We start from the raw sequence: 14,433 nt of genomic DNA, 5'->3' as shown, positions 1-14,433 counted from the left end.
ATACAGTGATGACATTGACAGACGGATTAGGGTAGCCAACCCAAAAAAATAATTAAAAAAAAATATTGTTTTGGGTTCTCGAAAAATACTTTTGAAAAAAAATTTTGCTTATGCTTATTACATTTCTTAAAGGGAGGCAGACAGCTATTGTTGTGGTATTTTTCTCGTTGTAAATACAATGCTATCGAACACAATCGATACATTAAAATTGTGATATCCGATATTGATTTTCTAGTTCAAATCGGCTATTTGGGATTTGTAGATTTAAGATTTTTTAAATAAAAAACGCTTTACCTCGTCAATTTTATTTATTTCAATTAGCACACAGTCTTGTGCTATATTGTTACAGAATTAATTAGTTATAAAATATCAACTATTTCCAACAAAATTGTGCACTAGCTTTGAAATTTATATTTAATATAATAAAAAATATTACATACTATACGCCCTGGCTTGTGAGCGTTGTCTCAAATGTTATAATTCTTTTTCAGGACATAAAAATTAAAACTACTTAAGAAAAAAGTAATCATTTGAACAACGCTCACAAGCAACTTAATATTCATATACAGCTTGACATAGATTTTTATACTGTAAATGTTTATTGCAAAGCTTTAAAAAATATTTTCATTAAATACAAAATTATGGCTACGAAATGGGTGTAGGTATACATAATTCATGGCAAAAATTATTCTGGCTGATGACGATTTTCATGGCAGCTTGGATTTTTCGTTCGAACTTAAATTACATAAGTAATTCATAAAAATACACCAAGTACTTTTATTTTGGCACCCAATCGAAGGTTAAAAGGTACTGACTGTATGTAGCTAATATTGACACTGGAAAAGGATTTTGTAAGCAATTGATGTTTTTATCGCTGTTGTCAGTGTTACTAACGTGGCATCGGTAATATGCATAAAATTGATTTGCTGCACGTGTAACTCGTACAAGTCAAATAACAACCCCTCTGAAGTAGGCTACAAGTTCATCCCAGCATTGTAGCTCATTATCGACCGTGTCTATTTACGTCTAGTTCATGCACTCAAAAGCCTGCCTTCAGAGCGATATTATTTGAGCTAAAAATAACGTTTGAACGATTCATTGGTAGGTACTAGGTATAGTGCTAATAGCTAATTAGGTCTAACAAGAATATTTTATTCTGATATAGACATCAGTCATACAATCGGTAAAAACAAAACATAGCAAGTACCTGGTGTATTTTCAGACTATAGCTAAATTAAAACTAAAAATTGTAATATTAACTTAAAATCCTAAATAAAAACGCTGTCAAAATATTAAAAAGTATGATTGTTGATATTTGATTTAAAAAATTCGTTTGAATAATTCATTGTACATGCTGAGTAAAATATAAACACTGTAAAACATTTCGCATGCTTACATAAGTATAACACGCAAAATTAGGAATTTGATAAAACAACGGAATTCCCTAAGAAGTTCATAGAGGGCAATTTATGAGCAACCTTAAGCGTAACTAAATAGGATGTGTAGTATTCGTCCTTTGCCAAAAAATGTTGCCAATTATTTCGACGAACTATTATGGCAAAGGAAATATCTACAAATCCTATAGTTACGTTTAATTAATTATTTTATCAAAAAATACAAGCGTTAGTCATAAAGTAGTATAAACTTCAATATAGCTTGCAAAATTGCTTCTAGCTAAAGTAGAAAACATTCAACAATGCTCCTAATATTATGCTACAATAACGATTGTATAATGATATTATTGCTAGTACTTTGTGTATAGTCATTCGGGTTACGGAGGAGAGGGCACGAACTACACGAGTTGAAGAATCCATTAGATAATCATTAACAACAATTTAAACTAGTAGACTACCACAAACTGGTTCCTAGTCTGTTTTAGGAACTACAAGGAGTAGCATTTCTCAGATTATTATTTAATCGATATCCATATCATGTATAAAATTATCGATTCGAAAGAGTTATAAGATTAAGTAAAGTTAGACCTGCTAGAGGTGTCTGCTTTTATAAGACAGGGGCTACTATGGAGTGCAACATGTATCGAATGCTTACTATAGTAATGATATGATACATGGCTGAGCTCGCACAATTTATCGTTTGAATTCTCCGCCTCAATAAGAATTTAATAAGTAACTGATACATTGCGGGCTACCTTGTAAAATGAACTTGTACTTGTATAACGCACAACCATTACAAGAAGTAATTCGAGCCCTCCCCTCATATTCTGACAAATTCATGCATTTAATGGAATATTCTGGAGGTTAGGAAGTACATAGACATTACGTAAGACGTAGGCAGTAAGTACAGCTGTAGTTTATGTATAAAGCAGTATGATATAGATAGATATATATACACACTTACATTTCTTCACATATACGGTATCTGCAAGCATACTATGTTCCAAATAGCACCTTGAGAACTCAATGCCAGAACGTAAGGTGAGTATTAAAGAAACAAAGTATAAAATCCAGATACAATATTAAATAGAATAAAAGGATAGAAAGTGCTCAAAAAGCTTAGTAAAAGATCACCCTCATGATTGGAAACTTATCATACAGCTTCGAAAATTATTCTTAATTGTCTAATTTGGGATTAATACTTAAAAATAAATAATTAGAATCTTGTCTATCCTCCGTCAGTCGCGACTGAAGTCTATGGTTAGAGGGGCGATAATGATAAACCCCGCTAACTTAGTAGATATCTTCAATGAGAGATGTATTCTAATTTATAGAATAAACTTTAGCTTCAGCTTATTATCATACTAACTTTATTGAGACAAGTTTAAACTGGTTCGTTGTTTACGGTTCTACTTATGTGTAAATATCATTTGTCTAATGAATAAACAGTTTTCTTTAAAGATCACTAGTTTTACAGTCGCAGTTACGAATGCTCGATCAACGAGACATATAAAATGCGTACTTTTGCTTATCCCTTTCGAGGAGATAAAGGCATGGCTTTATATTTCTTTGAACTGTGTGTTTCCAAATGAGTAGAACCCTAATCAATGAACTTGTATCTTCAGGTACCCTCACAAAGATACACTCATACCCATACATTCAAGCTTGAAGTATCTCATACAAAAGAAGCACAAAGTACATAACTTCTGAAATATTTCACTGTACAAAATGTTTTTTTTTTCATATAATTTTTACTCAGCTTCAGAAGAACGCCAAAGATTTTAGAACTGCCTCATTACTACATTATATTATGTAATATTTATGGATATTTCTCACAGAGATTAGCTAATTATAATTAATATTATACAAGGATTACATGCTATGTAGAATGTTTTTATATAAATGGTAAAAATTAGTCGAAAAGCGAGTAAGTATCTAAATTGGTTTGCACCAAATGTTTGACTGGCTGCATATAGTTTTTTATTCTATCTACCACTTATATATCTGAATATTATGTATGGGTTGCATATATGGCTGATTAGTATATAGATTCAGGATAGATTGCTTGCAGGATGGGTCACAAATAGGTCTCTAACTGCACATATCTGAAGTTTCATAATATAAATTTATATTAAGGCTAATAAGTATTTACTTAATACCTTTAGCGTTTCCCCTAACCTTAACTACACTATGGAACGTGAAAATTGAATCATAGAACTCAAGTTTTAAGATTCAATTTCCATGTTCGTGAGCCGTGTAGTCGATAAGCTAGCCTACTGGCACGAAGTCAATATTATTGTAAACAAAAACTATTGTGTAATTTGTAGTCTAGCCTAAGAAAGCTAAATCGATTGTTAATCGATTAGCTTTGTAATAATCGATCATTAACTAAAGAGTAGTTTGTCGACAATAAAATTGACTTACACGTTCACCGTCAGATAATATCCACAAATATTAGTACTAAATTATTTATCGAATTAGAGAAAGGTGCACCTAAACTTTCGTCCGGGGCCTATGGTTCGTCCTCTCCTATTCCTTTTTACTCGACTCGCTTTGTCCTTGCGGATTTCTCGGACAAGTGTGTAGAATGCGTCATCGACTCCCATGCGGGTCTTGGCTGACGTCTCCACGAAGGGTACACCGTAACTCCGCGCCACCTGTAATCGTAATAACGTAGCTTTATGAGTTTGTAATAAAATATAATGTTATACTCTCCGTTAAATCCTGTTTGAGGAAACGTTTAAAGGGACAGTAGGCTCTTAAAACTGGGTTATGGTCGTCTATGTCATCAGTCATTTCAATGTTCTTCCTTTGCTGTTTTTTTTTAGTTACTTCTGAATAATTAATTGAAGTGTTGGTATCATAAGCTTTTACTTTGATAGTAAATCACTAGTTATATGATATATAGATGATAACTACTCAATTCAGTTTAAAACCTTAAAAGCTTGAATTGACAAAGTAAATATAATTTAATTTCCTGCTTACTCTAATATCAAACAAACTAATTGAATCGCATCTATACCATGTACACTACTCACTCTCAATTACCTACCTCTCCCTTGCTGCAGTTAAAATTGGGAATTAAAAGTAAACATCGTTAAAAGGCACATACAAATAAGATAAGTTTAAACATAATATGACAGCTGCAATGTTATTCCCCTGTCCAATTTATAGTACACATAAATTAGTAGTAGTATACGTATATATTTAAATTATAGTATTGTATATATAAAGATTGGACACACCTAATCCGACCCAATTTGCCCAACCCAGGATATGATTCAAGATATCATCAAACCACATTCGGAATAACTCGTAAAGTTAAATGATTTATTTCAACTAAACCATACATAGAATAGGTAGTCTGTCAAAGCTATTGGCCTATTCATCAAAAATAATCACAAAAAGTTAACGGCGTCATTATCATCAACCAAAAGTTAACAATTCTGCCGATTGAGACACAAAATTTGGTTAATAAATTAAGCTGTGACACTGCTCTCAACCAATCCATTAAAAATAAGGATGATAATAAGCTACCACGATGCTTAATAACGCAGGAGAATAATGATTTGTTAAATAAAATTTAAAGTTTGTTGAAGAAACACGCGTCCTCGTTCCAAAGTTTAGATTTATGTGAAGAAGAACGAGTGAGAAACTAGCGTAACTCTTTTAAAAGTCATTGTGAAGTATAAATAAATGCAAATATTATTTATACAAAAAACCAGACAGGCATCAGACAACACAATGGAGTAACTTGTCTCTGTTTGACTAGGTGACGTAAATGAAACGTCTGTGACGTCAAAGAAAGGCTAAAAAGCGGGTATGACGGGGCGACGGCACATGCTAAACGCATTTAGATTTAGGTAGGACGGCCAGGACAAAATTATTTGATTAGTGCATGGCTGATAGCGTTCGATATGTAGGTCAAATCTGAGTAACGTTTGTAGACCCATGGGATTTTCGTCTGTGAATAATGTTTTTGGGATTCCCCTTTCCAAACTTTTGTGGGACTTATCATATTAGTTATGATTATAACTAGTGAACCTGTTAGGAAACAATTATGATAAAGTAGCATCGTATTTGCCTGATGCAGAGGAATTACATCATTAGTACTAAACATTACAGTGTTGAATAACCAGTTCATATATTTTATTTCATAAATCTATATGGTAAAAGTGAAATAAAAATATCTAAGAACCTCAATTTGAGTCCGTGGACGTAACCACAAAACAACAATCATTTAATGTTGGTTTCCCTAACCCTCGAGAACAATGCCACGCGACAGTTAAACTTTAGCCACAAACTTTCAGTTAAACCGTTCAAAGCTGAACTTCAGAAAGAGGCTTAGCGGTCGAAAGGTCGTTCATTAAGTTGGTGGATGACAGACAGCGCCCAAAAATTTCTAACCACTAATCGAATTACTTGAGAGTTGGTTGCGATTTTGCGAAAACAGATTGGACATTTTACTAGTTAATATAAAAATTGTTGAGGTCTTTTTGTTGTTGACCAAAAGCGTGGTTCTTAATGGTAACGTATTTACTATAAAATAAAGATTAATTATTATGTTATTCGGTTTACTCGCGTAATTATTTGACGAGGAACTCGATCAGTTTCGACACGTCGTGGCGTCGCGGAATGCTGCTCAGTGCTCATGAATATGGGCCTCTAGCATAGCTTGAAACTAGTCGAGTTGCTCGTCAAATAAATACGCGAGTAAGCCGAATAACATATTAACTCTTACGAAAGTTATAATACAAAAATAAAGATTATTAATCTTGAAATTGGTGTTATAGGAGTTACGTTTGTGGCTACACCGTCCCATCTTAAGCCTAAATAAATAAAAACTTTATGTTACAGCAAAAACGACATAACTATATGAATTTTAACGTCTGCAAAAAATACTACCAACGCTGTTTTTGTGTATCTACTTGATTACTAGTAGGTTTACGTAGTGGCAATAACAACAGCCTTGTTCCTGGCGCTACCCCAAATATTTATGGGTCAGTAAGGCTACGGAATATGGAGTTTTAACCAAATTTGGCTGAACGCCAGCATTTTAGTAAATAACTTAACTTGTAGCCTCATTTCAGGGTCATTTTTACAAACTAAGCGACGACGGCGTTAAGTTAAAACCTCGACCTAGAGACATCAATGTAACCTAGTGCTTACAGGGTTTTTTTTGAGTGGCGAAAATCATCCAATGACTTCTCCCGCCTTGGGCGAGGCGGGAGGGAGTGTCAGACTCTTACAGACTAAAAACCACCCCGTTCCTACTTCTGCTTTTCGAGCCGGAGCCCCGGTAAACCCACTAGTTAGTCCGCAGCTCCGGAGTAGTTACAGTGCGCCTGATGCTTCACCACAAGGATATTTTTAGGTAACACTACACTAGGAAGTTACTCATATACGATGATTTAATTAAACTATACCTACAGTGTCTTATTACACAGTAGGTTCATTTTAAACTTATCAAAACATTGTTGAAATGACTAATGCTACAATAGTTATCCATTTATTATGTACTCGTGTTTAATGCATGCTTCAGTACTTTATTACTCAGAGTATACGATTATGAAAATAATAAAAATAGCTGGAAGGGATAGGATAACCTTCTGGTTCAACGTATTTATAATTTGGAGCATCCAAAAGTCAGAATTAAAAGAAGACCAAGGCGGGAGAAGTCGTCGGATGATTTTCCCCCCTCAAAAAAAAAACCATTGATGTAGATGTAGGTAAGGTAAAAGAAAAGACCTAAAAAGGGGTTAAGTTTGGTAGCAATAACTAGGTTAAGGAGTGCGAAAGAAAGTGCTTTCGAAGAACCTATGGTTAGTTGTATTGTAACGGTAAAAAAATATTTAAGAGAACACTGATGAGGCCTTAAGTTAAACTGTTATAACAACAGATTTTCGTCCTCTTTGAATCTAAGCAAGCTTCCTGTTCTCAAGCAGGCATTGTTTATAAATTGAGAGGGCTTCAAAAAAGGGGTGTTTCGTGTTGACATATCCAGTTACTATTATCGAAATTATAAACAAATACTGGAACAATCCCTATAATAGGAGCATTGCCAAGACCACCCATAATAATTGCGCTCTAGCTCTGATGAATGCTCGCAAACGTGTCCCTACGGCTGCTGAGCAAGAGGTCTTGGGTTAGGAAAAGTATTGTTGGTGAATATTATATGATTACTAGCTATTTCCGCGCGAATTCTTCGATAAATGTACATCACAAAAAAAAATCAAATTGGACTAGTAGTTCCGGAGATTAGCGCGTTCAAACAAACCAACTCTTCAGCTTTATAACTATACTATATTAGTATAGATATTATTAATTGCAACTGGGTGTCATGTGCACGTGAAATTGTATGTTTGTAAACACACCCACAACACAGGAGAACATCCTAACTAATATAATTATCTAATCGTATTTAAAAAAAAATTAAAGACAGAAAAGAACAATATTTATGATAATATATGAGTTACATTGCATAAGTGCATTGGTTTCGGGGAATATAATTAGGACTGACGTTATGTTATTGTCATTGTGAGATTGTGTGTTTGTTACTCAATCACGTCAAAACGGCTGAAGGGATCAGGATAAAATTTGGAACAGAGGTAGATTATGATCTGGAATAAAAAATAGGATACTTTTTATTCCACAGGAACGCGGGTAAAGCCGCTGGTAGAAGCTAATATAATATAACAGCAGTTTAGTTGAAAAAGTAACTAGTTAAAGCCATTGACCATATAGAACATGTTATTGTGTTAAAGGAGTAATAACCCATATCTAGATAATATTCCTATTTTTAATTATCAAGCTGTTTATTTACACCTACATGCACTATAATACTGAATGGGATTTCCTCAGTTATTGTTGTTTTTATAAACAAATTCCGCCATGTTATAATAGTCAGCGGCGGCCTTACCCATTGCGAGGCTCCGGGCGGCAGGTCTTTGCGAGGCCCTTTGTCCTTCGTAAAAAGTATGTGATGCGAAAGTAGGTCTGGTTGTTTGGTTTAGCCGTAAAACATGGCAACTTTACCATATTTTAGAACAAAAAACGAAATAAATTTTTAACCATAAGACGCATAGAAACCAAAACTATATATTTAGAATTGCAGTCTATCTGGCTCACTTTACCGTAATCGTCATTATATACAAACACTTATTTTAGCCGTAGTAAAGAAAAAGCAACATGGGTAAAGATACCAATTTTTTGGCAACTTTACCTACGCGCCGTATTCATCGTGTATTGCATATTAAAGAGTTGTTGAGGTACAGAGGGCTTCATCTAGGACTTTTTCGTATTAAAATGCAAACAATATGAGGAAATCTTTAAAGATAACAGCTACACAGACAGTAGGTAAAGTTGCCACGGGTTTCATCGTAATTTACATACAAATAATTTGTTACGCTCCGGGTTGTCAAAAAAGGAGGAATTTTTTTATGACATGTATATTTTAAAAAAAAATTAATAAACCTTAAACCTAAAGTAAAAAAAAACGCACAAATTTCTAACATAAATATTATTCCTTTTTAAACTAAATTAAGTTCTAAAATTTTAAGTATATATGTTTAAAATTGTAAAAAAGGGCTACAAAATAATGTTTAATCCTTGACTTTTTAATTTTATGACTTCACTATCTCCATAGCTAATTTTAACATCACTTCCGTATAATTTTTATAGTGTCTAGCTCCGAGTTTTTTGCAGTTTTGTTTCATGGGAGCCAATTTGGCTCTAAAACAAAAGGTATTATTAATAATACCTTTTGTTTTAGAGCCAAATTGGCTATTAATTAATTATAATGTATTTAAATACATTATAACTTATCATCCAGGATATTCACTATTATGCTGTGAAATTTAGGTATTCGAAAATGGTTACATACACACAAACAAGAAAAAAACATTTATTGCCAACCCTAACTGTAGGTAAAGTTGTCACAAAGCACAAAGCAGGCCGTGGCAACTTTACCTAACCTGTGTCAACATTACCGAAGCGATTATTTATCAATAAATTAAAGAAAAAGCAATTGCTGACTTTACAACAGTAATCCCAACTATATTATACATACAAGATCAAAATTTCACTCACCTGTGACAAATAATTAAGGCTCTGTGAGCACAATTTAGGAATACTAACTTTTAGCACATTTTCACGCACTACATTGTGACGGCCATTACTGGCATAATAGCAGTCCTGCGTCTACGCAAAATATAGTAAATATTTCCTTTTAATGTCTAAAAAATACTACTATTACAAAACAGAATTCTAGTGGGTAGATTTTTAGATAAATGAGTTTATACCGAATACCTATAGTATGGTAAAGTTGCCAAGGGTCCGGTAAAGTTGCCATAGTTTACCGGTACTTGTTATGTTTGACGAGAAATACTAAAGTTATACAAATAAATAAAATTTGAGTTTTAAAAGATTTTACTTTGAAAGATTTGCAAAATTAACAAATACAGAGATGATACATTTTAAAATTGATGTATTGCGACTTTTCCTAAGACTAAAATTTTTAATTAAAACAGAATAATCTAACGAATGAGCTACGTCATTTTCGATGGAAAGAATAGCAAGGGCTGAAAGCCGATCTTGTGTCATCGAATTCCTCAAATATGTTTTAATGATTTTAAGCCTCGAAAATCTCCTTTCAGCAGACGCAACTGTAACAGGTGTAGTGGCAATAATTCTCAGGACTATGTAATAATTCTCAGGTTGTGTAGCGCGAGGCCCTTGCAAGAGCGAGGCCCCGGGCGATTGCCCTGTTCGCCACCCCCTAAGGCCGCCTCTGATAATAGTCGTATTCTCTGAGAGGGAAAGTGTTTGTTTTTATTTACGGCAACAACATAACGAACACCTTTATATCTCCGGGGGTATAGGCAGAGGTGCACATATACTTAAGTTCAATGTTAGTATGTAGACTATTCAGCATGAAATTTTATAAAAAAAGATGATAAGTAATTCCTGAAATGGCGATTTTCGTTATAGAAAACTCCATTATTTTTTGTACTAGGAAACTTTAGGCAATTTTTTGCAAGAGTACAGCACATTCATACAGTATGGCTGTTGAAAATTGCATTATAGTTATGCATATTTCTGCTAAAACTACAGAACAAACGAGTCTGATGTAAGAGCCAAGAGAATCAATAAAAATATAAATAGTTGCAAGCCTTGAACTGACAAAATAATACCAAATATGGTGACAGAATATAAACCACAAATGGTATATTTTTATACTATAATAAATGACTAATAAATAAGTATACTGCTAGTCGAAATAAAAGTGAGATTTTATGCTTTGAACTTATGGCTTGAGCATTGACCTATTAAGCAGTTTACTTGGTTTCAATATTGGGGTCGGACAAAAATTATAGTTAGTTCAGAAAATTCGAAAATTATAGTAGCCATTATAGAATGGTATTTGTTAAAAGTATCGTCTTTTATTGGATACATACACTTCTGATTAAACTTACAGGAAATAAAGGAGTAATACAATATTTTATGTACCTAAAAGGTAAAAGGTCGATGTTTGGCCGCTATCTCGCCTGATGGTAAGTGATGATGTGGCCTACAATGGAGCACATCTGCCCATAAGCAACCTATTCACTCGGGCTTTGAAGATATCCAGGTTATACCTATCAGGAAACACAGACTCTAGCAAAGAATTCCACTCCCTAACAGTTTGCACAAGTGTTATTTATAACAGTGAACATTGTTCAATGTTAACAGAATACTTAAAACGAAGACAAAAAACTATATCATGATAATGTATTGTCAGATCTTATGCCATAATTATTATGATTCTGAATGCAAATATTATTCTTTGTACAGAGTACTCTACTACTATGCTAGTACTATAGTTTACTATTCATATTATTGACTATTTAAAGTTCTAATAGTTTTATTTAGCTTGACCTGTTTGTTTGTGTCAAATTTAGTAAATGGAATTTATCCTCCTTCCTAACGTCCAATTGATCTGATATTTGGTAACACACACTTTATTTTGATGACCATAAATTATAAGCCTATTAAAACCGTTTAACATAAGAAATATTTTTATGCATTACTTGTTCACTATATCCATCAAAACATTGATTTAGTGTGCTATTGTATTCTGTAATAAGACTTGTATAATTACAAAACAATAAGTAAAAGAATTCTAAGTTATGTTTTAGATACTTCTTTCTCAAAAATATCCATATACAAGTATGCATATGTAACAAATTCAGGTGAAAACAAAACACAAAGCAAGACTAACACAATTTCTCTTTAATTATGAGTCTGAAAATAATTGAAACAAGCGTCTGAAAGTGTAGGTAGCATTATGAACTGCTTTCATTGAACCAAAGTGGCACATGAGACTACAGTGCACAGATGTCATATGACTCACTTCTTAAGAACATTTTAATTAATTTTAATTGCCTGTTAACTTGCTTATTTTCTCTTGTTTCGTATGAGGAGGATGTGACAGCATGTTTATAAAGGAGGGCTCAAAATATGGTGACTTTATTTGTTTGCAAGTTTAATTTAATGGATATTTGATAGTTTCATTGTTTATGAATATTGTAGATAGTTACATCTTTTATTCTCAAAGCAGTAGGCAGATGTGCACATTACGGCATGTAATGCCACTGTACAATGTACACCCACTTTTCACAATATATGTTGTAAATCCTGTGTAATAGTTTATTTGATTAAAAGGTATTAGGTACTTTAAATGTATAATATAAGTGGTAGCCTATTAGTAAGGCCAAGTAACTTCAAGCTATAGTTAACATTAATAGTTACTATGCACCAGATAATAAAATTAAAAAAAATTGTCTTTGTGCCAGTTACATTTGTGAAGACCCTTGAAATAGAGTGTAAATATGGATGAAACCACAGATAATTATTGTTATTGCTTTTATAGACATTATTATAGCCATAATGGAATGTCCTCCTTTATGTTTACATGGTATAGACATGACACATCAGTCTAAAAATAAATAAATAGTTATGTAATATCTTGATAATGTTCTATTATAAAACTGAAAAGCATAGGGTTTAACTCCTGGGTCAAACAAAGTGGACAAAGTGGATAAATTGACAACAACTTAACAAGCATTGATGCTAAAGAACAAACATTTGCTAGGAAACGCCGAACTCATCTTGATGTTTTTATATTATAATAATTTTTGACATGTATTAGTGCTGTTTTGTAGCCTATTAACAAATATAAATTCATTTAGTTAATTTAATTTTATTAGAATTTGCGAATATTTGGAATACAAAGCAAGCTAAAAAAATACAAGGCATGCTTTTAGAATCCATACTACTGAGAATTTATACATAGAAAACATAATTAAGGACCTTAATTTAGGTTAAAAAATACAGTACAATCCTCTACCAGTTAATGTGGACAAAGCTACAGGTGTCCCATACATTTCTTTAAGAATTTCAACTTCAAGTATTTATTGATGTTTGCATTGAACATTATCAGCTACAGGTTGTTGTTCTGCACCAAGATAACACAAATTGCAAAATATTTACTAAGAAATAACTTTACTTTTATAAAAGACAAAGAATAACATTGAAACTGCCTCATATAAAATCACACGTGAATTTTGTAATGAAACGAATATGAGGTTAATGTAATACAGTTCCAAGTTGTTTGCGCAACTATTGGGTGATGTTACCAAATATCTTAAATTGTTTAAACATACTTCTAACACCATGTTTACTGAAGCGATCTACAGTAATCCATATACAGTACAAAATTCAGAGGTACTGCAAGATAAAATTATGGGCAAAGTCCTGTTTATTTTAAGTTTATGTATGCGAAGGTTTCTTGCGCAAGAACAACATACATACCTAAAATTTAGTCTAATTAATTTATGTTCATTTCAATTATTTACCTCAATTATGTTGATTACATCATCAAAAGTTTTACAAGGTATGATGAGGTGCATTTGTGGTCACATATGAGACCAGTTATCCATTGACCTGTATGTGTTGTCAGTGATCATATTTGTATATAGCTGTGACATCATACCTTTTAGCATAAGGTGATTGAATTAATTCTATCTTTATCCTTCCGTTTAAAGAGTGGTTAGCCTTAATCTCAAATGATGTAGGAAGTAGAGCCGACTGAAGAACTAATGCGTGCATGTACACAAATAAAGATCTTACATAAGACAATTACAACAGCTCCGCATAAGCTATTATAAGACAAATTGGTGTTGTTTAGTCAAGTGTAACAATTTACAGTGCTTGTTAAAGAGTTTACAGCTCTGTTGTCAGCTCTGCAGTGTATTGGCACTTGGCAGAGTGTACACAAACAACAGACATGTGAGTGTAGTGTGGGGTGTGCAGTGGTGTACAATGTAAACAAGGCTCACCTCTCGCGCCTGCGCCATGTCCACTGCCCAGGCCTGCAGGTCGCACTTGTTCCCCACCAGCACCATGGGCACTTCCTCCGCGTCCTTCACCCGCTTGATTTGCTCCCGGTAGGAGCCAATGTCCTCGAAACTTTTAGCACTGTTCACTGCGAACACCAGCAGGAAGCCTTCCCCCGTCCGCATGTACTGGTCCCTCATGGCAGAGTACTCTTCCTGCCCCGCCGTGTCGAGGATGTCTAACAAACACGTCTCACCATCGATAACAACTTGCTTCCGATACGAATCCTCGATCGTAGGATCGTATTCGTCCACAAAATGATTTTGTATCAGCTGTATAGTCAATGCGGATTTACCGACGCCTCCCGCGCCTACCACCACCAATTTGTACTCGGTCATCTTGCGACGAGTTAGGAAGAATATTTTTCACACCACTAATGTCACTAGACGAGAAACTACGCCCCTTGTCGTGCCACACCTTTTAAATTACTCACATCGGCATGGCTCTCGCGACCTATGTTATTGCACTCGCTGTGTCCGTAAAACGGCTAATTAATGTATTATTAGAGGCAAATGCAATAAATAACAATGAGGCGGTTCACTCACCCTTTTACCGGAGTGGGAGTGCGTTTTGAAATGTTGTATGTTGATGAGTCATCTGTAAC

General features: G+C 33.8%; 1 protein-coding gene across 1 annotated transcript; it reads right to left on the bottom strand.

The window, feature by feature from the left end:
* Window positions 1-289: 289 nt before the first annotated feature.
* On the bottom strand, window positions 290-14,414 carry LOC118273936 (GTPase HRas-like). The gene is given in 3 exon segments (XM_035591169.2): window positions 290-3,933; window positions 3,935-4,051; window positions 13,772-14,414. Coding segments are annotated over 3 exon segments (540 nt in total). The 5' UTR covers window positions 14,168-14,414; the 3' UTR covers window positions 290-3,906.
* Between the last annotated feature and the right edge of the window lie 19 nt (window positions 14,415-14,433).

The sequence above is a fragment of the Spodoptera frugiperda genome, chromosome 3 (assembly GCF_023101765.2).
Source record: "Spodoptera frugiperda isolate SF20-4 chromosome 3, AGI-APGP_CSIRO_Sfru_2.0, whole genome shotgun sequence".
Taxonomy (NCBI): domain Eukaryota; kingdom Metazoa; phylum Arthropoda; class Insecta; order Lepidoptera; family Noctuidae; genus Spodoptera; species Spodoptera frugiperda.
This window is presented reverse-complemented; position numbering and strand designations above follow the sequence as displayed.